Genomic DNA, 26,508 nt, shown 5'->3' with positions numbered 1-26,508 from the left:
TTTAACTTTGTCTCTCCAGTTTCTTCGGTGGTAGATACTGTATTTGTTGTGTTGTTGAATAAGGTAGACAGACTCCATTTCTCACTCTGTTTCTGTCATAATATTTGAAAGTCTAAAGACTCACTTTACAGACTGCAAATCCTGGTTAACTGACTGGTGCGACTTAAAAGTGATGTCGAATTATTAATTTGTTAACAGCCTTTATTGCTATTACTCAAACTGGGTGGAAATTTGACCACAATCCGTAGTTCTCTTTGCATCAAGGTTTTCCAATCGTCTCCCTGTTCAGCCCCAGGATACCTGCCCTGGACACAAAGCAACCAGCAAGATCCAGGAACCAGCAAGGTCGGATGCTGATATAACGAGTGTCTAGGAACCCGCAGTCTGGTGAACTACGAAGCTCTGAGCTGCGCGTGGAAAAGAGCAAGAGGCAAGCCTGTGTGAGCTTGGTCTGGGACTAGGCCCGCCTTGCTCGGCAAGTTTCTAGAACCTCCGGGCTCAGAACTAAAGCGATTAAAGACGCCGAAAAGGGCGAAGGAGGCGCCGGGGGCGGGGTGCCGCGCTTTGTTCCAAAAGGCTCCCTTTCTGAAACAGCTCCTTTCCAGGACCCTGTACCCGATCCCTTCCTGGTCCTCCTGAACGGTGACCCCACTGATTTGGAACCCCAAATTGCCTCAGAATCGCACTGCTCCTAAGCCATACCGGCTCCAGCAGGGGACATCAGTACTTCCTAGCCCGCACAGCGGAGCTAAGGGCTCCAGAAGATTCCACGAGCATCGGAACCCGGGCTTGCACCCTTCCCCACAAGGCCGTTCGGCACAGCCCTTTCCGGCCCGAGCGCCCCCGCGCCGTTGCCGGGTAACCGCGGGGCGGCGGCAGGGGCTGAAGGGGCGGGACTTCCGGCGAGTGACGCGCCCCAGCTCGACTACAAAAGACGACGGCTGCGGCGCGCCGGGCGGAACTTTCCAGAACGCTCGGTGAGAGGCGGAGGAGCGGCGGCTGCCCGGGCTGCACACAGTTACGCGCTCCTTCCCACTCCCTCACAACGGCCCCAGCCCGCTCACCGGTGAGTTTCAGCCCTCGCGCTTCTCAGTCTCCTAGCTAACGCTGTTGGCGGCACCTGGAAGCCGGATGGAGCCGCAGTTGGGAGGCGGTTGGCTCCGCGTGGGCGGGAGGGTTGTCGGTTCCTAGATCCATAATTCCATTTTTTGGAGGGCCGGTGTGGTGCCCCGGCAACCCATCCCCAGGTCGTAGGGAGAGAGTCCAAGACCTTTATTGAGCCTCCCCCACCCAGCCTAAGCTCTCCAAGGAGCAGCCTTGGGTTTCCCCTCCGTGCGCGCCCCCGCGCCCCTCCGCCCGCGCTCGCTCCGGGTGGGCAACTCTGCGCGCACGCGCAGGAGTGAGGCAGGGGCGAGGGGCTGCGGGAGGAGCCAAGCGAGGCTGCTGCTTTCGCTTCTCCTGTCTCCCCTCCCTCTCTTTGTTGAGGGCTGGGCTTTCCCCTCCGCCCCTTCTATCCTGGATGGGAGGGAGAAACGAAGGAAACCTTCACGGTCGGCGCCAAGTGCAGGGGGGAACCTAAGGACGATTAACTACGCTGACCTGAGGGGCGAGAGGGGTTCGGCTGTGAAAGTAGGGAGGTTTTAAGCAATGTGACAAAAATACAGTTAAGCGCTCCTTCCCCAATAATTGTGCCTTGGCGGTGGAGGGGGGTGGCTTGCTTTCTGGAACCAGTTCCATAAACCCCTCCCTCACCGCATGTACCTCAGTGTCTTGGGGATGGTGTATGGCATTTATCAGTGTAAAAAGACAGTGAAAATGTAATCAATGGAGTGAATCTATTAGTGCCCCTTTTGATTACTGTTGTCACCACCTCAGGGGGAAGGGAGAACAGAAGAATCCAGATTACACTACGGAAGCTGTAGTGTGGGAGAGAAGGAACCAGCTGCTAGAATGCTTTTGAATTCCTTGATGATTTTTTGCTTACATTTGGTTAACTAGAAATTGTAGCTGAATTATCACAGGAATTGTTACATTTCTGTGAAGTTTAGCGGAGGTGGTGTTTTTAAAATCAGATTTAACAAAGTAACAGTTTGCTGTGCCCTAGTCCTGACTTTACTAATTAAAAACTACCATTTGAAAGCTGATTAAAATTGCATTTTTATTTCAGGCTGTAGAAAATGGTGAAAGAAACCACTTACTACGATGTTTTGGGGGTCAAACCCAATGCCACCCAGGAAGAATTAAAAAAGGCTTACAGAAAACTGGCTTTGAAGTACCACCCTGATAAGAATCCAAATGAAGGTGAAAAGGCAAGTAATATACTTGTGAACATCTGAGTAGTTCTTTGTGGATATGTAAAGTGTTTCTATTACTGTCTGAAATTGAGTTTTTTGTTGTTGTTGTTGTTTTTAAGAAAATTGACTCTCCTTTTCTCAAATAGTTTAAACAGATTTCTCAAGCTTATGAAGTTCTCTCTGATGCCAAGAAAAGGGAATTATATGACAAAGGAGGAGAACAGGCAATTAAGGAGGGTGGAGCAGGTGGTGGTTTTGGCTCCCCCATGGATATCTTTGATATGTTTTTTGGAGGAGGAGGAAGGATGCAGAGAGAAAGGAGAGGTAAGAAAGATCTACTACATGCAGCAAGTTTCAGTAGCTGTTGATCAAAACAAATTTTTGAGAAATCACTCTTTTTAAAATGCTTGTTGACTTGTTGGTATAATGTTGTAGATTGACCCATAAACTGCTTCTGTTTGTTCTGATTTCTGGTGTAATTTTATAAATGAGATATTGTGTAACTAAAAATAGCTAAGCCAATCAAGTGGTAACAAATGAGTGCTTTTAAAGCCCTTGGTTGGATACATCCAACTCCCTCAGGTTACCAAACATTAATTAAGGGAACAAAGCATAGCAACATAGTTTTAAAACCCTTTGCAAATCTTACTGGGTTCCTGTGCCCTGGAACCCATGGTATGTGCCTTTTTCAGTCAGGTGAGATATTAAAGTTCAGAAATAAATTATTCAAGCTCATAGCAAAGGGAACAGTAGTGAAAACATAGGCTCGTGGTCTGTGTAGCCCATTATCTTTTTTATCTTGATTCATCTTTGTTTTCTCAAAATATGTACATTGACTATTTAGCAGAAAAGTGGTCTGTAGGCTGTACATGGAATAAGTGTTTCAGTCAAGAGAAGACAATCTCACTTTATTCCCTGTGTAGTTTATACAAGCAAGGGCAGATGTTTTTATATATGGGTCTTCAGGAGAGGATTATGTTAATAGTTTACTAAAAACAAAATCAGAAACCCAGATCACTTGTTTAATAAACCATTAGATGGTTTGTCCTACAGAAAAGTATTTGTAGTTTTTATCTTTTTTAAAATAAAGAATTGGCCTAAAATTTATCACTTGACCAAACTCTAGAAACTTTTACTTTTTCCTTGCCTGTACTTTCCACATAAAAGTTACAGTGAGCTTAGAATGGTGATATATTCCTATAATTCTAGATACTTGGGTACTGAGGCAGGAACATCACAAGCCCCAGGCCTGCAGGAGCAACTTAGCAAGATCCTGATTCAAATTGAAGAAGGGCTTGGGTGTGTAGCACAGAGGTAGAAGAAGGTTCCTGAATTCAGTCCCCAGTACTGTAAAAAGGTTGATGAAAAGGGTGGCTTTCAGCATGCCATAACCAACTACATGGACTGTTTGTGATAATAGAACCCAAAGATACAGCTAGGAGCAGAAGGATATAGTTGTTAATGCTTCACATTCTATTTAGGAAGTTAAAATGTTCAATAGGCATATTGTCCAGAAAAGAGTTGGAGAACTTTTTTCAGTCATGCATAAGGCAATACTGTTGCAGTGGATAAAGTCCTTGTGGAATCATTAGCTAGAAACTTATTAACTAACCATTGGGAAACGGTTTCATTTCTGTTGTCATACTGTCCTTATGTGATCTCAAAACTCTACTCCCTGTTCTAATATGAAAGTAATATGTGACACTCCTTTGAAGCGTCAGGCCACCTGGGGATCTTTAAATTTGTATTAATTTGGGATAAAAGAGAAAATGCAATTCTTCAGTTGAAGTAATCATCACACTTTCTTATGTGCCCACTAAACACGTGTGACTAGTGGCTGCTATACTAAACATTTCCATTACTGCAGAAAGTTCTGTTGAGCAATGCAGTTATGAAGGGTATGATAAAGTTATCCTTTAAAACAACCAGTGCTTGCCCAGTGGTAAATGGCTGTCCCTACTGAATCGGGAAGAAGTAGAAATTGATATTTCAGTGGTGTCTTAATTAGCTTCCCTGTCCAGTCTTGACTGGTAGGAATTTACTGTGCTAAAGAATTTTGGATGAAGTAATTGACTCTGTTGCTCAATGTCATACCTGAGTGAAAGCTTCAAAGAAAACATTGGCACAGAAATACGTATTTGAATTATTTGTGAAATGAGCTTACTTAGCTAACCTTGAATTTGGAGGTAATGTCTTTGATTGCCGTATTTCTAAGATGGTATGTCTGTGTCCTTGGGCATGTTAGTCTCTGACCCAATTTTCTTCATCTGTAATTTTATCACAGTTCCACGATCACATGTGATAATGTGGTAAACATTCTGTGAATAGGTGCTCAACTGATGATAGATCCTTATGAGGCTCATTTTTCATTATTCTTTACCAATTTTTATAGTGCCTTCAACATAAGATAATAGCATTTTAGATGGGTTTTTAATGAGTAGTGTTTTGTTCTAGGTAAAAACGTTGTGCACCAGCTCTCAGTAACATTAGAAGACTTATATAATGGTGCAACAAGAAAACTGGCTCTGCAAAAGAATGTGATTTGTGACAAATGTGAAGGTATGATCTTTTAACATTCCTTTACATAACTGAAAATGGAGCTGAAGACTGAATAGGTAAAACTTGACAGATGTGCATTATTGTATCTGTTGCTAAACTTACACATAAATTTCTTTTAAACACTTTTAAGGCCGAGGTGGTAAGAAAGGAGCAGTAGAGTGCTGTCCCAACTGCCGAGGTACTGGAATGCAAATAAGAATTCATCAGATAGGACCTGGAATGGTTCAGCAAATTCAGTCTGTGTGCATGGAGTGCCAGGGCCATGGGGAACGGATCAGTCCTAAAGATAGATGTAAAAGCTGCAATGGAAGGAAGATAGTTCGAGAGAAGAAGATTCTGGAAGTTCATATTGACAAAGGTGAGTTCTGATCCCTAGAGGAAGTTCCATGGCAAGTTTAATAATACTATTTAAAAAAATATACTGTTTTTATAGGTGGGGTTGTGACACAATGGTAGAGTGCTTGTCTAGCATGTGTGAGGCACTTGGTTCAATTCTCAGCACCACATGAAAATAAATGAATAAACTAAAGGTCCATCAACATCTTAAAAAAAAAAAGCACCCTTATTAATTAGGAAGATTCAGAAACCCTTCAATGTAAAAGAGGGTCATTTTTCTGGCATAAGTGAATAATGTTCCATGCAAACTTAATTCCTGTTGCACCAGAATTCTTTGACCTTTTAAAATTAAATTACAGTTAAGCTGTGTACCCATTCTTAATATCTTTAAGAATTATTAGATTAAAAGATATGCATACTTTTAAGGATTTGGGAGGAGAGAAAGAGGTTTAAATGAAGAATGGCCTCGTTAAAATTCATCTTAAGAACATGTTTAAATGTTCTTATTTGTCCACTTCTTAATTGACTCTTCCCCATTATTGTATTAAAATACTGAATTTTTTGTTCCCTTTTTTTCTTTGCCCCCTTTTCTTTGAAAAACATCTCAGTGTGTTGCCCAGGTGGCATCAAACCCCTGGGCTTAAGCCATCCCCCTGCTTCAGTCTTGTGACTAACTGGCACTGTAGGTGTATGCTGCCATGCCTGTCATAATGTTCCGTTTCTTAATTGATTTGTAAGAATTTAGATGACTCATTCTGGTTTTTTGGCTTTTTAAGTTTTATGATATCCCTCTCAGTTTCTACCTCTTGGGCTCTAGGTTATAACTATGTAACTTTTTTATATTTATGCATTTTAGGATTAAACTATTTTTGTCATTTTCTTAATTTTGTTGGTTTATTTTGAAATTTTAGATGTATTACAGCAATGCATGTTCATTTTAGAAATATGTATAATCCCAGAGAAAAATTGGTTATGTGTAATTCTGTGAAACAGTCAACATTATGGTATTAATCTCTTTCGTCTGTCAAACTGGAACTGATAATATGAGCATCTTTTCATATTAACATACAACTCAAATTAATTAAGTAGTTACATTAAAGTTATCCTTTGTGCATCTGCAGATTCAGCCAACTTGGTTGAAAATATTTGGGGACTATATATTCAATACAATATACAATATATATTCAGTACAATGAATTGTACTGAATATGTACAGATTTTCCCCCCCTTGTCATCGCTTCTTAAAACAATGTAATACAAAAACTATTTCAACTTATTGTACTATGTTACAAGTAATTTAGACATGATTAAGTGTGCAGGAAGATGTGCATAGGTTATATGCAAATGCTACATCATTTTATTGTATAAGGGACTTCAGCATCCTCAGATTTTGGTGTTTGAGGCAGATCAAGGACCAGTTAGTTTCCTGCTGGTATCAAGGTGTAACTATACATATATATTATCAGGAAGAAGTACAAATTGGTATTTCTGTGGTGTTTTAATATTGGCTTCCCTGGCCAATCAAGGTATAACTATAGTTATATATATTATTGGGAAGAAGTAGAAATTGATAAATAAATGATATTTATATATATATATATATATATAAAGTCTATCATGTAAATTATGGTAACTGCCCTCTCACAAAAATTTTTAATTAACCAGGTAACTTTTACGTATTTTTATAAATTTGATTTACAAATGAATTTAACTGGCCCATGATGAATAGGGTTTGTGCTTTGAGTTTTTCTCTTTAGTTTGATGTCTTCTCTTAAACACAGCAATATATACTTAGAGCATTGATTGCAAATGATGCTATTAATGGTGTGCTCTTTACATTGAGAACAACCAAGAAAAAATAGCTGAATTTAACTGCTTTACTGATGTAACAAGACAATTACTTTGCTAATATATAGTTTAAAGACAGATTATTAAATTTTGTCAGTACTGATTGGTATTGGTTTTAAGTCCATACTGAAGTATTTGTGGATTAATTTTGCTTCAGAATAACGTGGGGAGAACATGTGGAAGTACAATACATAAAATATTAATAATAGGTTAACCATGGAATCTCGATAAATCTATGGAAATCCATTGCACTGTTGACTGCATTTGTATGGAGTGGATGTTTATGTATGCATACATATGCTTATTTCTCAAATGTGGAATCACTATTGCTTATGTTCAGTGACCTTGGTAATCATTAGTTCAGGAGATACTGCTACAGTGCAATCTGAAAAAACAAGATTTTCTTATATAAGTTGTTAGAGATGTTATAGCCTTTACTGAACTAAAGTATATGGGGCAGAGAGAAATAGAAGTTGAGGAGAATCTCAGTAAAAATACTGATCTTTTTAAAAATATCCTGCTGGAAAATCATCTTCCCTGTATTTTTTCTTTTGGGGGGGTGGTGCTAGGGATTGAACCCAGAGCCTTATGCATGTAAGGCAAGCACTCTACCAACTGACCTATATCCCCAGGCCCCTATCTGTGTTTTTGACATTGGCCACTAAACCTCCTCCCCACCTTCCCAGTTTTTTTATTGCTGTAGTATTGAAGGATCGAAACCAGAGCCTTGCATGCATGTGCCAAACAAGTGTTCTACGATCAAGCTATACCCTTAGACCCAATATTGCACATTTTAAATATTTTTAGTTTATATCTAGATACTCTATTATAAATGGTACAATAGTGAAAAGAAAGTTGATTTATTACTGTTAGACTTAATATAAATAACTTGGAAAAGGTTTGTTTTAAAATTTTTTTTTAGATGTTGATGGACCTTTATTTTATTCATTTATTTGTATGGGATGCTGAGAATCAAACTCAGTGCCTCACATGCTAGGCAAGTTCTCTACCACTGGGCCGTGATGCAAGCCTCTTGGAAAAGATTCTTAAATGTTATAGTGGAAGTAATTAACGTTTATTGCCTGTAATGTTTACTATCTGCCAGTTTGGTACTGGCCTAGGTATTTTGGGGTGGGGAGCAGTTTGCGCAGTTTGTTGCTTTGTACTTTTGTGTGTAATTTGATGTCCCTGTCCCCCCCCCCCTTTTTTTTTTCCTTAATGTGATAGCATAGGCATTTTTTACTTAAATCCTCTCAACAGCTCTAATGAGTTAGGTGTCTCTTTGGGAAAGTTGAAACTTAGAAAGGTTATGCAACTTAGTTCCCCAGAGTAGTCCAGCCACTAAATAGCAGCTCTGAGCTTTGAAGTCTTGTCTGTTTGCTTCTAGAGTTTGTTTTCTATTTGATAGCTTTCTTTAGTAGCAAACTGAACTGATTAAGAAGTTATTAGTCATTTCTCTGATAATTTACCATCCACAAGATTTTTTTTTTTAATATTTATTTTTTTAGTTTTTGGCGGACATAACCTCTTTGTTTGTATGTGGTGCTGAGGATCGAACCCGACGCATGCCAGGCGAGCGCGCTACCGCTTGAGCCATATCCCCAGCCACATCCACAAGATTTTAGCATTTGTTTTTCATGTATACACAAACAAATCTGTGTTTTAGTAGATTTTGCAGTTCTCACCTCAGTAATAGATGGATATTCAGCAAAAGTACATGCTGTTCTCTTGTTTTTAGGCATGAAAGATGGACAGAAGATAACATTCCATGGTGAAGGAGACCAAGAGCCAGGACTGGAACCAGGAGATATTATCATTGTATTAGATCAGAAGGACCATGCTGTTTTTACTCGGTAAATACTTAAATGACATTGTATATTTGGTTGTTTTTCTTTGTTTTTATTTAAATGAGCTTCCCTTAGAACGTTTTTTACCCTTAGAACTTGTCCTTAGAACATTATTTCTGGAAATCCTAATCTGAAACTTAAAAGGTGTATTTCAGTTAGGAGATGTTTTCTATGAGCATGAATGGGTGCTTGGAGGGAAACATTCCTAGGCAAAATTTTACCCTCAGTCATAAGGTCATAACCCTTTCACCAGTTTTCAATCCTGAGTTAGTGATAAATTGAGTTGCTTTTAAGTGTAACTATCTAAAACCATCTCAAAAGAGAAGTTTGGGCTCAGGTGTATGTAAATTCAGGTCTACTGCTATAAAATATTTAACATTGAGTTTATGATGAACTTATGTTGAAACACAAGAAAGTTAATCGTTAACAGTGAATTATTAAATATATCCATCGCTGAAACATGAGAGACTGATGATAGGATTGGGACAACATCTTCAAAGAACTGGTTTAGAATGAATTATGTGGGGTGGTGTTTCACAAATGTCTCAAAAATAATGAGAAATGCTGATGAGTTCAGGATGACATATATCAATAAGGAAATTCTTACTATTGCTTGAAATCTGTTATCTCCATTATTTAATTTCACAGAGCCTAAATAATCTAGGACCCAGCCCAGGTCTGTTTAAATTTATACACAAGTAATGTTCTCTGTTCCTGATGTATATTTGCTTTCTTTTTATTTATTTACTTTTTAAATTTTTTTTTACTTCTTTAAAAATGTTTTTTAATTAGTTGTTGATAGATACAATGCCTTTATTTTACTGATTTTTATGTGGTACTAGGGATCAAATCCAGTGCCAGGCAAGTGCTCTATCATTGGTACAGGTTACCAGAATGTGTGGACGGATTTTAAAACCTTGTCCAGGAACTGCTGTTCCCAGTTCTTAGCTCTGTTCCATTTTTAGGGGGATTGGGAGGGGTTACTGTATGTGAACTGCATCGTTTCTGTTCAAGAAGAAAGCAGCGAGGTGCATGCCTATAATCCCAGTGGCTCGGGAGCCTGAGGCAGGAGGATCACGAGTTCAAAGCCGGCCTCAGCAACAGTGAGGCACTAAGCAACTCAGTGAGACCCTGTCTCTTAAATAAAATACAAAATAGGGCTGGGGATGTAGCTCAGTGGTTGAGTGTTCCTGAGTTAAATCCCTGGTACCCAAAAAAATTTTAAAAAAGAAGAAAGCAGTTGCCCACTCTGGTACTTATAATCATTGGTAGTTTGAAAGATGTAAATATGTGCCATGTTTTCACTGATATAGACGAGGAGAAGACCTTTTCATGTGTATGGACATACAGCTGGTGGAAGCATTATGTGGCTTCCAGAAGCCAATATCTACTCTTGATAATCGAACCATAGTCATCACCTCTCATCCAGGTATGGTAACTAGATGAGTTTTTCCCTATTCTAGTTTTCCTAATCTCCTAATAACTAAGAAGTAGAGGCACTTGGAGATAGCTGGTATTTTTTCTTCTTCCATTATATATCCTTCCCTGGGTTGATAAGGTCATAAATAGAAGAGACTAGGATCGTTGTGCCTCATAAATTATAACTCCTTATCAGTTAGGACATTCCTTTATTGTTTTCCTTGCCATGTAAAAATATAGCCATACTTAGAACTTGATTTTGATGTTTTTAGGTCAGATTGTCAAGCATGGAGATATAAAGTGTGTGCTAAATGAAGGTATGCCAATTTATCGTAGACCATATGAAAAGGGTCGCCTAATCATCGAGTTTAAGGTAAGCTATAATACTCTAGGGTATTTGAGAATAGTTAGCTTAACCATTGGTTAGAATTAACATTTTCTGAGTGCCAAATAATCTCATTTATATTCCCCCTTGCATAAAAAGATATATATTAATCTTATTGTTACTTAATAACAAGTTGGGGATGGGTTTATTTGCATCATTAAGAAAGGGATGACCTTTTTAAAGTCAAAAGAGCTTTGTTAATCTCTTAAGAAGGATTAAATGGGGCTGGGGATGTGGCTCAAGCGGTAGCGCGCTCGCCTGGCATGCGTGCGGCCCGGGTTCGATCCTCAGCACCACATACCAACAAAGATGTTGTGTCCGCCGAGAACTAAAAAATAAATATTAAAAATTCTCTCTCTCTCTCTCTCTCCCCCCCCCCCTCTCTCTCTTTTTTTTTTTTTTTTTTTTTAAGAAAGAAGGATTAAATGTTTCTGAGGGTGGATTCTTATGTTTTAAATATCTGTTTGCTGAGTGAAGCAGTGCTAGAACCAGCGTTTTTTGTTTTGAAGACCTGGCTTTTGCTTGTTGTATTAGCACATGCTCACCAATTCATGAGACTGTGGCAGGAGATCACAAATGCAAGCTCAGCCTGGGCAACTTAGATCTTCTGTCTCAAATTTTTCTTTAGAAGTTTGGTATATAGCTCAACACTTGGCCCAATATACACAGGGTCCTCGGTTTGATCCCAATACAGCAAGAACAAAAGAAGACCTGACTTTTGTCAAAATTCTTAAACTGGGGTTCACAGTATTGACCTTTGGCATATTCGTTTAAAAATTATGTTTTTCTGGGGGAAATGAGTCCATGATACTTGAAGAAGCTAATAATGAAATTGAATTAACAGAAATTTCTTTTTGTAGGTAAACTTTCCTGAAAACGGCTTTCTGTCTCCTGACAAACTCTCTTTGCTGGAAAAACTCCTACCTGAGAGGAAGGAAGTGGAAGAGACTGATGAAATGGATCAGGTAGAACTGGTGGACTTTGATCCAAATCAGGAAAGACGGCGCCATTATAATGGAGAAGCATATGAGGATGATGAACATCATCCCAGAGGTGGTGTTCAGTGTCAAACCTCTTAATGGGGCCAGTGAATAACACTCACTGCAGGCATTTTATATGCAGTAGTGAATGAGTGAAGGACTATAATCATAATATGCTCACTACTTGCTATTGTTTTTGTTTTAATATTCAATTATAGTAGTGTTTTAAAAGTTAAATGAAGAATAAATGCAAATATAAAAGCTCTGACTTTGCCCTGTATGTATGATGACTTCAGTGTGCAAGAAGTTGTTTAATACCTGTAAAGACTACTTTTAAAAAAGTTCCCCTAGCATCTGTTAGGCCATACCTTGTAATTGATTTCAGCTGTGTATGTGGACAAACTTAGAAATACTAGGTATATGTGTTGATTTCAGTGTATGACCCTTCATTGTTAAGCTATAAAATTAAAACTCTGTATTTAACTTGCAATCAGAAAAAGAAAACTTAATTTGTAGAGGAGTGTTGGTCTGTCTAGTTATTTGTATTAAGTGGGACTCTTGTGATGACTCTGCATTCTATTGCCTCAACTTACTTGAAGGTGACATAATGTATACTTTTGCTTCTGGTATCAGTAAAAGAAATGATACCTTTCAAAAAATGAGGTTTATCATTATATGCTGCTTCTTAAGGGCTTGCACTTGTAGAATTGCATTCCCTTCTATTGTGCCATCTTTTAAAAAATATATATATACATACACATATATACAAAATTGTGTTGACCAGTCCTGGTTACATTTTTCCCTTCTCTTTGGACCATGGTAAGCCCTGGTAGTGAAATCCAGAGCTGGATAACAGAAATTAAAATGAAGAGACCTATACATGGAAAAGTAGTTTGCATGTATAATATAGGAAGGTGTTCCTTAGGTATGTTACAGACTTAAACCATTTGACTTATGCTCCAAAGTAACTGTAATTTGATGTTGGTAGTCTAGCAAATATGATGAATAGCTTTAACTGTATGTTTAAAAGTCATCATATGTTCACATGCTTAAATCTGGATATCAGAATTTAAGCAATTCTTGAAATGTATGAATGTCTCCTTAATATACTGATTACAAAGCATTTCCAGTGTGTCACTACAGGCTTTTTTTTTCCCCCCTCAGATCATAAAAGCATTAGATTTTAATTAAGATACATAGCTTCATTTTACTTAAAATTAACAACAAAATTAATATTAAGATAATTAAATGCTTAATATTAAACATGGGTGGGGAGTGAAAGTAGAGGGTTGACTTGGTATGAATCAAGAGGAAAGGGGCTTTAAAAACTTGTCAACCACTGGGGTTGAGGATAATAATAACTTCCTGCCTTAAACATTTCCAACCTGGAAGTAGCCTGAAAGTTTCCCTCATGCACTAAAGAGGAGAAACTAAACTTGGGGTAGAAAATAATATCCAAATCTTCAATATTGGTTTGACACTGGTTCTCAATCTTGGCTATCACTGTCGGGAGGACTTCCCAACATGATGCATACTTTACTTCATAGCAGCTTCTCAGTGGGAAAGGAAGCTCTAAAAAGCACAGAAAAGAGAATGCACGATACAAAAAATGCCATTCTTGCACCTTTTATCTTTCAAAATGTATCATCTCATTCACCTTTGGAGATCGATAGCAGGAATTTAAACCTTTTTTTTTTTTTTTTTTTTTTTAATGGGAAAACCACCCTCTCTAGTCTACTGGCTTCTCAAATTTGAACATGTTTGCCAGGCCTCACTACCAATTTGATGCTGTAAGTCTGGGGTAGGAGCTAAGAATTTGTCTTTGAAACAAGTTGCCAGGTAACATTAAGACCAGTGTTATAGTCTGAGTAAAAGCTAGTGACTATAAAGACAGGTCCAGATTCTTGGAATTCATTTATTTCCACTTACCTCACTACCTGTGGTTTGCTTGGGTAAATATTTAACAGAATGTGGAGAAACAATCCATGGTTTCTTTGCCTTAGCCTAAACTCTTAAAAAAAAGATAAAAGACCCCACAAATACATAAAAAAAATGATTTCCAGACATGATATACTTTAATGACACAACTTGCATGGAGCTCACATTGAAAACCAGATAATTCCGGAGCTCCATTTCTTCTCCTGCTGTTTTCCTCAAATTTTTAAATTTATTTAAGTAGGTATATATTACAGCAGAATGCATTTCGATTCACTTTACAAACGGCAGCACAACTTTGTTTCTCTGGTTGTACACGATATAGCTTTGCACCATATGTCCAGTCATACATATACCTAGGGTAATAATGTCTATCTCATTCTACCATCTTTACTGTCCCCAGTATTTTATTATTTTTTTATGTAGTGCTAAGGATTGAACCCCATATCTCATACATGTGAGACAAGCATTCTACCACTGAGGTACGTGCCCAGCCCCTTATTTGTGGGGTCTTAATAGAATCTCCCTACTGAAGTGGTTCTGAGACTTGAATAAGGCTGATTACATAGTAACAAAGAGCTTAATAAAGGCTATATTAGTGGAAGTAGTAAAGAGGATATATACCTAAAATTTCATGTCATTTAAAAACATGTTGCTTTGGAATACCTTAGGGTGGTATCTCAGACATTAAGTGGAGCATAGGTCCCTAATCTAATGAACTTTAATGCCACATATTTTTGAGTTTATGTACTAAACTCCTAGGAACCTAAACCCATATAACTTAATTTCAGAATAAGTGCACATAGATCCTTGGCACCCAACTCCCTTTAGCCTCTGCCATCATACTGGTAACATGATCCCTGGCTGGAGGTTGTTGCCCTTCAGAACAAATCCAGGGCCTCCTGAATGCTAGATAAGCATTTTACCTCCAAGTCCAACCTTAGTCCAAGGCTGTAGTTTTTAGAAAATAAAGGAGTAGCACCACCTGATCTTCAGCCCCTAACCCCATGTAGCTGGGGTGGGCTCTCCTGCCAAAGTGGCCCAGACTCAGGTGCTGATCCCTCTTTCTCTGGAACTAGGGACACGCAAAAGAGGAAGTGTTGGAAAGTACTAAAGTTAGTCACAAGACGATAAGTGCACTACCATTTTTTAACCCTGAGGTTTTTTGTGGAATAAAAGGCAAAAATATTTTCAATTTTGTTTGCTCAACATGCATTATGTTAATTTAAAAATGTAATGGCTTCTAATCCAGGCTTTGGCCTGGTCTCCCAAGACTACCAATTTGTCTAGCACTTACTTTGCCATTCCTGGAAAGGTTCTCTCTCCTTAGATGCCAAACAACTTTACTTTCAACTCTTCCTCCTGGTTCTTCTTTTATGGTCACCTCCAGAAATGTTTTCCTAACCCATCAGCATATCACTCTTTTTGTCTAGCTCTTCTTTACCATAAGGCAGAAACTAGCCTTTTTTGCACCATCCCCAGCACTTGATGCTAGGAATAGAAGTGCTCCATAAAAATTCCTGGAAGAAATGAATGTGTGCTGACTGACTAGATTCTTGATTGTAAACTAGCACAAACTAAGCAATATCCAGTAGCCAGCTTGTGAAGTCAAGGACTAAATCAAAAACCTAACTTTTCAAAGGAAAGTTTTTGTAAAGAATTTGAGCATATGGGGCTGGGGATGTGGCTCAAGCGGTAGCGCGCTCGCCTGGCGTGCGTGCAACCCGGGTTCGATCCTCAGCACCACATACCAACAAAGATGTTGTGTCCGCCGAGAACTGAAAAATAAATATTAAAAATTCTCTCCCCTCTCTCACTCTCTCTTTAAAAAAAAAAAAAATTATCTCATTCTTTAAAAAAAAGAAAAAGAATTTGAGCATAAGCTGTTTTCATGTCCCAATTTAAACTTTTTTAAGTAAAAGGCTTAACTGGAATGACATGAGAATTCTAAAATTAATGGCTACATTGAACTCCCACCAGCATTTTTTTCCCCAGTACTGGGGGACTGAACCAGGGAGGAGTTACATTCCTAACCCCTTCCCCACCTCTTTTCGAGACAGTCTGGCTAATTTGCCCAGGCTAACCCCAAACTTACTTATGATCCCACTTCAGTTTCCAGACTCACTGGAATTGTGTCCCTATACCTGGCTTTCAACTAGCATTTTTAAATGTCAAAATAACATTAAATGACATCTTGGACAAAAGCTGCAGGTTTTTTTGGCAAAAGGGAAATAGTTATAGAATGTGAGAGATTTCTTAATGCTGTGCCGAATTCAGCCAATATTGAGCATTACATGCCAGGCACAGGATCAAGCTGCATTTCAAGTAACAATTAAAGGTAAACTAAAGGGCTGAGGATGTGGCTCAGTGGTAGAGCATTTATCTAGCATTTGCCCCGGGTTCAGTCCCAGTAGTATTTAAATAAGAAGTGAAGTGCAGTGGCACATACTTAATCCCAGCTACTGGGGAGGCTGATCAGGGCAAGAGGATCACAAGTTCAAGTCCAGGGGCTGGTAATGTAACTCAGGAAGGGTACTCCTGGATTCAATCCCCAGTACTGAAGACAGCTAAGTGAAGTGGCGAAAGTCTGTTATCTCAGCAGCTTGAGAGGCTGAGACAGATTGCAGGTTCAAAGCCAGCCTAAGCAATGGTGAGGCAATTCAGACCCTGTCTCTAAATAAAATACAAAATAGGGCTGGGGATGTGGCTCAGTGGTTTGAGTGCCAGGAAAAAAAAAAAATTAAAAGGCTGGAAATGGTAAACCTGGGTTCAGTCTCTAGTACCAAAAAAAAAAAAAAAAAAAAAAAATGCTAACATTAAAAGGGAGCATAGAAGGCCTACAGAAACAAGATTTCACATTCTTGTAAGTGCCTAGCACAGATATATGGCACTTCTGATGTATGAAGTTTCCTATATTTGTTGAAACAAAAAAGGTATCCATATGTAAAATTGTTTTTTCAAGAGTAAATGCATTACTTTAGCTAACTGGTAAAGATGCACATTGCAAGAGATTTCTGTAAGTCTTAGATCTTAGGTTTTCTTAAAAACAACAGCACATTTTCTATGCTAGACCTTCCTCCACAAAAAAGAGATGACAAGACTTTGAATTCTCATAACTGATCCTGCAGCTAGCTCCATCCAGAAGATGGAGACAATATTCCCTAGAGTTGGTCTGAATGTGTAAGAAGGCCAGCCAAGAAGGGGCAGATGAGAACATAACATAACTGAGACCTTATGCCATCAACTGACCTTTCTCACTCAGACCAGTCTATACTCCTATCCCAAGAACATGCCGGACTTGAGATTCAACAATTATTTTCTCCCACCCTGACACCCACCCCCACCTTTTGATCCTAAGTAAATATGTTAAGTACATGAGCACTTATTTACAAGATCTCCAGAAAGGTGTAAAGTTTATTAACATCTTAAAAAAAAAAACAGCTATTGAATATGGGGATACTTATTTACAAGTTTTAAGATGGGAGGGGCACATTTTAATCAGCATTTCAAATAATCAAAGGAGTACATTTTTTTTCCTAGAAATATCATTTTCACTCTCCAGAAAGAAAATAAATGAAAACATTAAGTGAATGCCCCAGTTAGAAGCAGATAAACTAATACCTTAAAAATATTTTTTAGAAAGGGTAACTGCTACTTCGGCAAGAATTTTCACAAAATTATTTCCATGGCTAACTCAGACAATTTCTTTGCTTAGAAAAGCTGGCCTAAAGAAGCAAAAGAGCAACACATGAATACATCCTCACTTAAACATGCTTTCAAGCTAGTTTCTGAAAAGCTGAATTAGGGTTTCCAGAGCTTTAGGAGTCCATCTTCACTATAGGTAGCAATCAAGTTCTGATGAGGGTGATGTGCAATACCAATCACATCCTTCTCGTGAACCTGGAACAAGTTAAAGCACAGATTAGGGTATGCAGATCTCTTAACAAATCACTCTTTACAGGCTTCTAGAGCTGGAGTGGGTGGGATGGAAGAGTGATCCTGAGAAACCACATATTGCAAATGGCACAGTTGGAAGACAGAGAAGAGCTATCCAACTCACATTACATTGTGTTATAAACTTTTATTACGTTAAGCCCCTGAGATTTGAAGACTGTTACAGTAACTGGCATTACTTTTTGTACTGACTTTAATATCATGAGAGTTAGAAATTTCAAAAACTTCCTAATCAATTTAATTAATATAATACACAAATAATGTGCCTTCAAAAGGGTTCCACAAGAAAAAACTATTTGGCTAGACAAGTGTATACCTTTTCTTCTCTTTGTATGCTCTCATTCTCTCCACCTGAAGTTTGGGGGGCGAGGCAGGGTTGTCACTAAAGGAATGTCTTGACTTGATAAAAGGGGCAATGCCACACATTTATAGTTGTTTAATTTTACTTAGTGTAAAAATGCCCCCATTACATTTTTTATACTGAGTTTCAAAATGATAGCAGAGTGTGGAAATGGTGTGTACTTCTAAGTTTAGAAAGACAAGGTTATCATAATTTCTTCTGATTGAGTAATACTCACTGTCAAGGTTCTCTCCAGTTTGCCAGTCACTGTGCTAAAACAGTACAGCACAAAGTCCTCCCCCACACAGTAGATCCATTCACCACGGGGAGAGAGGGCACAGCAAACAAAGTCACCACCTTCTCTTTTACCAGAGCTGAAGCTTCTGACAATCTAGAGCACACCCATATCCCAAAAAGACAACAATGAAAAGAAAAAGAAAAACATTAAATCAGCAACAGCTCACCCATGGATAGCATTCTAAACATTTTTTAAACGGCATTTTGAAATAACTTACAGTTCTGGGGATTGTGTCCAGGGACACTCTAGCTATATCAATGAGCTATATCTTCAGTCTTTTACTTGTTTGAGACAACAAGTCCTACCAAATTGCAGAGGCTGCCCTCAAACTTTTAATCCTCCTGCCTTAGCCTCCTGAGTAGTTGGGATTATAGACATGTGCCATCACAATGGCACTAAATATGACAAAACTAAACTAACATTTTTACATTATTAGTTTGCCCCTTGGTATACTATCATTTATAATTAGAGCTCCAATTCTATTCATCATGTGCTAAATCTTCTTACCTGGGAAATATTCATTGGATAAGCTACCTATAAAGTAAGTGACAAACATGAACTTCAAATTTATACAGTCATGTCACAGATCCCCCTACTGACCACATTACCCTGAAGCAAATTCATTACCACAGAACAATTTTAAAAATCAGTATAACACTAGTTCTCAATGCTTTAGACTTATGTTCTCCAATATCCTCTAACAAAATGTGTTGCTTTCCGCATGCAGGATGGAACTGTCTCCACCACTTTGCTTAGTCTATGTTCTGCAACATTAAAATCATAAATCAATTTCAAAAGAAACCAATCTCAAAAAGGTAAGTATATACTGTGATTTTATTTATGTACCATATGCAAAATACATTATAATAAAAACAGATTAGTGGTTGCCAGGGCGTTAGTTAGGGTTGAACTTATACAATACCATTTATATTAGCACCAAAAACAAAAATAGGAAATACTTAGATATAAAACAAAATGCAGTGAGCTGGAGTCGTGGCTCAGTGGTAGAGTGCTTGCCTGGCATGTGTGAGGCCCTGGGTTCAACCCTTAGCACTGCATATAAATAATAAAAGATCTACTGACAACTAAAAAATACTAAAAAAAAAAAAAAAAAATACACGATTATATAAGGATAACTATAAGACTGATGAAAGATATCAAAGAACTAAACATAAATATTCCATGAATAGGAACATAATATGGTCAAGATATCTTCCCAACTTAATATATAAATTCAATACAGGATTCCACCTCTTGGGTCCTCTTCTTCCTCCGGAAGAAGTCTTTTCTGCTGTCCTTTAATAAACTTCTAATTTCTACTCTGACCTTGCCTCAGCGTGCTCTCTGGTGTTATTCTTCAACATTGGGGAAGCAAGGACTCATCACCAGTCAACAGTGGTAACATATTGGAGGTCCCACCAAGATTCTTCTACACCAAGGTAGCTCCTGGATGCTCAGAGGTGGGGCTGGAGAAGAACCTGGTCGAGGACAGGATTCTGAGGAGCAAGCATGAGCTGGGCGTGTTGGCGCACACCTGTGATCCCAGCGGCTGGGGGTGCTGAGGCAGGAGGATCGAGAGTTCAAAGCCAGCCACAGAGGGCTATGGAAGTTGCCTCTTTCAATCATAACAATGTATGGCTGAGATTGGCTCAATTGGCAGGGACTGATAATATCTGCCTAAAACAAGATGTCCATCAGGGAGCAGTATTGGGTTCCTGTTTACTACCTGTCTGTCATCCAGCAGAAGAAATAAAAAATATGACCTTTTTCTCCAATTTTGATAAAACTATTACTTATGCTGATTATTCTAATTGGGGCACCCCTTCTTATCGCCTACCCCGAAATGCAGTTCAAGTTATAACCACTACTGTTATTGTAACAGATGATGACACCTGCGCTGAGTTTCACAATTGTGCAACTAAATGTAGACCTATGGGACCTTCCTTTGCATGTAATAATTCCTTTGTGGTTCCTCCAAGTTATGGACATGTGCCACTTCCAAGAGCCTGTTTTTTTTTTTTCCTGTGAAACTTATACATTCAACTACATACCAGCAAATATGTCTCATGGAACATGTTGCTGTCTTAGTCGTCTCACAGTTTTCCTTCCCTCCATTGGTGATTTGCTTCCTGAACATCCTTCTCGTCGCTTATGAAGAATGGCTATGCTAACATCGGACTGTAAGTTGATATAAACTTATTATCTAAAGCAGAGTTTGATGCATTGACCTATTCCTTTGTGGGGATTCCTGGATTGGCAGTAGGAGCTTATAAGACAGCTATGAAATTGGCATGTGTAATGGCAAAAAACATTAATCATACATCTACTGCTCTAGACATGTTGAATGAAAAACAGCAGGTTTTATGACAAGGAGTTTTGGGTAATAGAGCTGCTATAGATTGTTCACTATTGTTACACCATAAAAAATGTATTCAAGTAAAAAAATAAATAAATAAAAAAAATAAAATAAATTCAATACAATCCCAATCAAAATCCCAGCAAATTATTGTAGATAATGAGAAACCGATTCTAAAGTTTAAATGGAATAGACAAAAGATCCAGAATAGCTCATTCAGTATTGAAGGAGGAGAACAAAGTTGACTGGCACTACCCAACCTCAAGACTTAATATAAAGCTTCAGTTATCAAAACAGTATAGCACTGACAACAGAATAGAAAAATAGATCAATGGAACAGATCGGAGTCCGGAAGTAGGGTCATATAAATACAGTTTAATGATTTTTCAGAAAGGCACAAAAGCTCCTTTATGAAAAAGGAGAAAAGATCTTTTTTTGGTACTAGGGACTGAATCCATGGATGCTTTTACCACTGAGCTACATCCCTTTTAATTTTAAGTTGCTGAGGGTCTTGCTAAATTGCTAAAGCTGATCTTAAAGTTATGATCCTCCTGCCTCAGCTTCCCACATCACTGAGACTATATAGGCATGTGTCACCCACCATGCGTGACAAAGATAGCCTTTTCAACAAGTGGTACCGGAACAACTAAATACACGCAAAACCATGAATCTAGACACAGATATTACACTCTCCACAAAAAGTAACTGAAAAAGTAACCTTGATGTATCTAATGCTCATAATGCTACCTCATAGTCCACAAAAAATGAGATTCCTTTAGAACCTCATAGGTGTCCTGGTTGGAAATAAACAATAGGAGAACACTGTTGTCTTTCTCTCAGTATTGGTGTTCCACTTTAGCTCATGTGGTAGCTAGGAAATGTCCTGAGTTGGTAATCCACACCACACTGCATCTCCCTAATGGAGACAAAGATTGTTATCTTAGTCTTCCTTGACATTCTAAATGAGGCTTAAAGAAAGATCAAAGACTCATTTATCCAAAGGAAGAAAAAGAAACAGCATAATATGCAAATACCCTGAGGGAAGGAAATAATTTTTGAAACACCAGAGAAATTTTGTAGAGCCATAGTTTAAGTGTCTGAAAAATAAATACCCCTTATATGGTTTATCAAGTGGTGAGCCCTTATTTGGTTATGGGGAGGGCCAGAACTGAGTTCTGTGCACAGGTACTTTCGGAGTACTCACCTGCCCTTGCATGTTCATGATGACCACTGTGTTTGATCTGTTGCATACCACAAAATGCTCTGGATTTTTAGGAAGCAGGATCACACTGTTGACAGTAATGTCTGTCCCTGCAGTGCTTCCCAAGGATTTAAAGGTATTTGAACATTCTGTAGTCTTCATATTCCAGATCTACCACACAATTAAAGCATAAACATTTTTTTAAGTATAAGAATTTCTAAAGTTTTATGGCTTACAAAATCAAGAATTATGTTCTAAAAGTGAGTAAAATTCACTAAGAAAATGTTTCTTATGATTTTTATCCAAATATCCAGCAATACCACATATACAGTAAGCACTCATCTTTGTTAATCAACTAGCATAAACAAAATGAAAGTTACAAATTAAGTTATAAAAAACCCCGACTGATGATCTTTCCTTACAAATTTTTCTTATCTAACAGAGCCACGTATTTTTGAATTTATGCTATGTATCAACACTGCTATGTCATAAACAACCAGAAGCTACCTTCGGATATCAAAACCCAAAGGGGATGGACTGGGATTGTGGCTCAGCGGTAGAGCGCTTGCCTAGCACATGTGAGGCACAAGATTGGATCCTTAGCACCACATAAAACTAACTAAATAAATAAAGCGTATTGTGTCTGACTACAGTTTTTTAAAAAATTATATATATGTATATTATATATAAATAAATAAAACAAAGGGGATCATGAGCTTGGGATCCTATCCCAAAACTCACAGTAGGTCTGGGATGAGGCACAGGTATGGGCCTTTTTATAAAGTTTCAAGTTTCAAAAAATGATTCTAACACATAGCTTGTATTGAGAATGACCAAACAAAAGTCACAATGTTAGAAAACACACAGATCTATGGAGAGGGAGCCACTCAGCCAACAAGGTTTTACCTTGTCCTTCCAGGCTCTTAAGAACTGAAGGAGTTAAATCGGACAACCCAGAAATCTGCAATGTGCTTACAGGAGTGCCAAGAATGCATGGCACTGTCCCAATATCATTCACTTAATGAGGTATAAAAGCCTCTAACGCACATTTGTGTCATGCTTCCTCTGTGACTAACACAGAGTGTGGCACAACACAGCTGTTTAATAATATCCAAAACAGAAGGACATAGTCCCCCTAGTTGCTCCCCCTAGACTTGCCCCAGTCTTCTCTCTGAAGCCCAGATGCCTAAAGCAAAAATGAACAATTAAGGGAGCAAGAGTTCTAAGGCTTTTCTGTTCAAAAAGTCAATGAAATGCTTTACCCCAATCACTACTGAACTAAGAGGAAAGACCACAAAACAAAGAGGCCTAGACAAGCCACCTAACAATGGCATTTACAAATTGTGAAGCCCATAAGCAGAGCACAAAGGGGGCAAATCCCATAACTAAAGCACTGAGAGTTGTATGTTTCCCCATCCATCCCAAGGGAGAGTAGACCTAGTCTCTTGTTCAATTCTCAAATAAGAACAAACTATTTCAGAAGGTAGTCTGACATATAAGTGCTTTTGTTAAAATGTCTAGATCTTCTACCAACAAAGCACTCACTTATATAAGGCAATTTAAGAGCAGTAAGTTCAGAATATAAAGGAGTATCTCAAATCTCTAGACAATTTTCTACTTCAGTTTTTCATCTTTTCCTATAAAAAAGGCCATCTCTTTAAATCTTTTAAGATACTAGAGCTCAATTACTTTCAGCTGAGAGCTAACAGCAGTGGATAAGTATGTAAGAGGGAGTTTAGCTCTACTCTATACCTCCCCTAGTCCTCTAAAAATGCTGTAAGGGAAATACTAAATGGTGGCCTGGTGTAGGATAAAGCTGTGTAACAAAAAGCAATCTATACATTTGGCTACTGAGTCTTGTGCATTTGAATGGTAGGGATGGGCCATATTATAGCATGACAGATTCAACAGCTGTACCTGTGAATGCAAAACCACGCAAGTCCACATATTTCCTCTTTCTCTACATATGATAAAATCTGTTTGGACTATAGATAAGAGATTTAGGCTCCTCATGCCAATAAGGATTACCCACAGAACATTACTCCTGGCTCAGACTCAACTGTGGTTCTGACTAAAACAGCTAGTAAAGAAATTTACTCCACCATCATCAACATTATCACCACTGCAATCTTCTCAAAGGACAAAGATTTTTAAAAATAAACAAATTATAACATCACAAAATGAACCAGTAGCAAATACTTAACCTTTACAGTGCCATCAGAGGATGCACTAATAATATAATGTCCATCTTGTGTAAATGTTGCTTCATTAACAAAGGAGGAATGGCCACGAAATTCCTTCAAGGTTTTCCCAGACTTTAAACCATGAATTCTATCACCAATAAAAGAAAATGTAAAGAAAAATTAATATTCTATATTTTACGGTTGGGACCAAGTAAGTGTTGAATGCATTTCAGATGAATTATAGAAACTTATAATATTAAGTGAAGAAAGAGAGCTATACAACTATGTATATGGTATAATTTTCATGAACTCAAACCATGAAACAAAACCAAAACAAATTACACAGAGAGACTAGGGGAAAATGTAATGATACCACAAGCTTCTGTTCAGGGTTAGACCTCTAAAAACTTGGGTCCCAGGAATCTATTTGTAACAGGCCTTGGCTCACTAAAGTGATGATGCAGGTGGGTGCACAGACCACACTTTGAGAAACATGAAACACCCTTAGAGTAGCTTTTTTTTTTTCTTCCCCCTCAAAGAGTAGAGGGTCTTACTATGTTCCAGGCTGATGTAGAATTCCTGGGCTCAAACAGTCCTCCTGCCTCAGCTTCCTGGGACTACAGATTTGTACCACCAAACCTGGCTTATGTTGGCATTTTTTACAATATTAGTTTGTATTATGTAAAATTATTTTTTCCCGGCAGTATCAGTTGTTCATTAGAAATGCACACACAGCACTGTTATCTGCTTTGGAGGATTAGAGTGGATGCATTTCATTTTCCTGTTTCTAGTGAGTTTCTAGAGACCGAGGTCCACTTGGGTCTTGGCTTCTGTGTTATTAAAAAAAAAGTCAAACACTCTCCTTAGACACCCTTTCAAAACTCTCTTCTGGGGATTGAAGGGAAGAACTCAAATTGACAGAAGAATACTAGTATGAATACTATTATGTTACCTGTATTTTGGGCAAAAGAAGGCTCTCATGCCCTAACTTTCCCTATCATCCCATACTAATGAAGTCTCCTCTGGAACCTCATCACATCAAACCAAAGCAAAGGTAGTTTTGGGATTCTTACTTACCTAATTGTCTGGTCAAAAGAGGCACTAAGGATTTGACTGCTATCCTTAGAAAAACTCAGACAAGTAACACCTTTACTGTGTGCCCTTTCAAATCTCCTTAAACACTGTCCACTCTGAATCTTCCAGACCTTTATTTTAAAAAAGAATAAAAAAAGTTGTAAATAATACCCCATCATAGCCCACAGAGCCAAGCAAGATGCAATGTTCACTAATGTACTAAAACAACATTAAAAATGCATGCTAATAGCTGAATATGATATGTTTGGCTTTTGTAATACAATGATAACTGAATCCTTTGTAACTTGAAACTCTCTCCTTATAAATTATTTAAACAAAAATTTAGACTCTAAATCCACTTAGTAGAAATCATTTCTGTATTTTTATCTAGGACAGGGTGTATTACTAGCAATTAAATACAAACCACAGCTAACTGGCTATCCACCATCCACTAGAAAAAATCAAATACAATATATCATACACAGTAAAATAGAGTGGTATGACCGAAAGGCATGAACAGGTTAGGACTAAAGTCCTAAAGCTATCACTCATCTACTGTGTGACCTTAAGCACTGAACCACCCCAAGAAGAGTTATTATTAGGATTAAACAAAAAATACAGTGATTAGCATAAAGTTAATGCTGTATAAGTTGCTGAATATAATGTGTAGAGCATTACCCCATTACAAAAGTCTCAAAAAAGCTTGTGTCACTAATCCATACCTTGATTTTTCCATCTTGGGCTCCGGTTGCTAACATTTCTGTATCTCTACTGAAACACATGCAGAGAACAGCATCATCCATCATCATGAAATTATCTTGGGCCTGGTACTTAAGATCCTAAGGGAAATGATAGATAGTAGTTATCAAAATAACACAGAAGCCAAGATCCCAGTAGACCTGGGACTCTAGAAACTCACTAGAAACAGGAAAATGAAATGCATCCACTCTAATGGTCCAAAGCAGACAACAGTGCTGTGTGTGCATTTCTAATGAACAACTGATACTGCCAGGAATAAATAGTTTTACATAATACAAACTAATACTGTAAAAAATGCCAACATAAGCCAGGTTTGGTGGTACACATCTGTAGTCCCAGCTACTCAGGAAGCTGAGGCAGGAGGACTGTTTGAGCCCAGGAGTTCTACATCAGCCTGAAACATAGCAAGACCCTCCACTCTCTTAAAAAAAAAAAAAAAAAAAAGCCAACAAAATACCCTAGTCTGTTTACTAATCTTTTCAAGGCAAAATTACTCTATAGTTTCATATTTTACATCATTAATAAACCTGAATTTACTACTTTGAGTAATGACATGAAAAAAACTAATATTTTCCTCCAAAGTGTCAACTCCTTTTCCTAAAACCATTTGCTGACTTTGTTATTTGTGATGCTTCTTTTATCATATTTTATTGTTCAACAGAAATATCCTTTTTTTGTTGCTGTTTTTTCTAACTATAAAGTAAGACTGCTTCATGAAAAAGAAAAAAAAAAAAAAAGGC

At 38.1% G+C, this 26,508-nt stretch overlaps 3 protein-coding genes across 5 annotated transcripts in view; 1 reads left to right on the top strand and 2 right to left on the bottom strand.

Annotated features, from left to right (window-relative positions):
- APTX (aprataxin) overlaps positions 1-1,354 on the bottom strand; it is a 32,207-nt gene extending 30,853 nt beyond the window's left edge. The window contains exon 1 of the mRNA XM_081273966.1: positions 1,065-1,354. The gene's annotated coding sequence lies outside the window, so the exon portion shown is untranslated. The remainder of the gene's footprint in view (positions 1-1,064) is intronic.
- DNAJA1 (DnaJ heat shock protein family (Hsp40) member A1) lies at positions 916-12,299 on the top strand. Of its 2 annotated transcripts, XM_081273939.1 has the most exons (9): positions 916-1,066; positions 2,168-2,309; positions 2,441-2,618; positions 4,749-4,853; positions 4,984-5,211; positions 8,776-8,890; positions 10,198-10,313; positions 10,576-10,676; positions 11,549-12,299. In XM_081273939.1, the coding sequence occupies exons 2-9, from the start codon at positions 2,178-2,180 to the stop codon at positions 11,765-11,767; spliced, it is 1,194 nt and encodes a 397-aa protein (XP_081130065.1). In that variant the 5' UTR covers positions 916-1,066; positions 2,168-2,177; the 3' UTR covers positions 11,768-12,299. The 2 variants fall into 2 exon arrangements, with proteins under 2 accessions (XP_081130065.1, XP_081130066.1); XM_081273940.1 differs by lacking the exon at positions 916-1,066 and having other exon boundaries at positions 2,281-2,301; positions 11,549-12,298.
- Positions 12,300-16,999: 4,700 nt separating this feature from the next.
- SMU1 (SMU1 DNA replication regulator and spliceosomal factor) overlaps positions 17,000-26,508 on the bottom strand; it is a 24,998-nt gene continuing 15,489 nt past the window's right edge. For both annotated transcript variants that reach the window (XM_081264842.1, XM_081264843.1), the window contains exons 7-12: positions 25,732-25,848; positions 25,013-25,140; positions 23,957-24,083; positions 21,756-21,923; positions 18,136-18,288; positions 17,000-17,503 (exon numbers count right to left, since the gene is read on the bottom strand). In XM_081264842.1, the coding sequence (XP_081120968.1) occupies positions 17,405-17,503; positions 18,136-18,288; positions 21,756-21,923; positions 23,957-24,083; positions 25,013-25,140; positions 25,732-25,848 (792 nt within the window). In that variant the 3' untranslated portion in view covers positions 17,000-17,404. The remainder of the gene's footprint in view (positions 17,504-18,135; positions 18,289-21,755; positions 21,924-23,956; positions 24,084-25,012; positions 25,141-25,731; positions 25,849-26,508) is intronic.

Source organism: Spermophilus citellus, assembly GCF_964194105.1.
Source record: "Spermophilus citellus genome assembly, chromosome: 2".
Classification (NCBI taxonomy): Eukaryota; Metazoa; Chordata; class Mammalia; order Rodentia; family Sciuridae; genus Spermophilus; species Spermophilus citellus.
The sequence above is the reverse complement of the archived record's forward strand: the minus strand, read 5'-3'. Positions and strand labels throughout refer to the sequence as shown.

Excerpts from the sequence above, each read along its gene's own strand:
- DNAJA1 (XM_081273939.1), top strand. The coding sequence starts at position 2,178 with ATGGTGAAAGAAACCACTTACTACGATGTTTTGGGGGTCAAACCCAAT. Across the intron at positions 5,212-8,775 it reads GGAAGTTCATATTGACAAAG|GCATGAAAGATGGACAGAAG; the intron begins GTGAGTTCTGAT and ends TCTTGTTTTTAG. Across the intron at positions 10,314-10,575 it reads AGTCATCACCTCTCATCCAG|GTCAGATTGTCAAGCATGGA; the intron begins GTATGGTAACTA and ends TGATGTTTTTAG.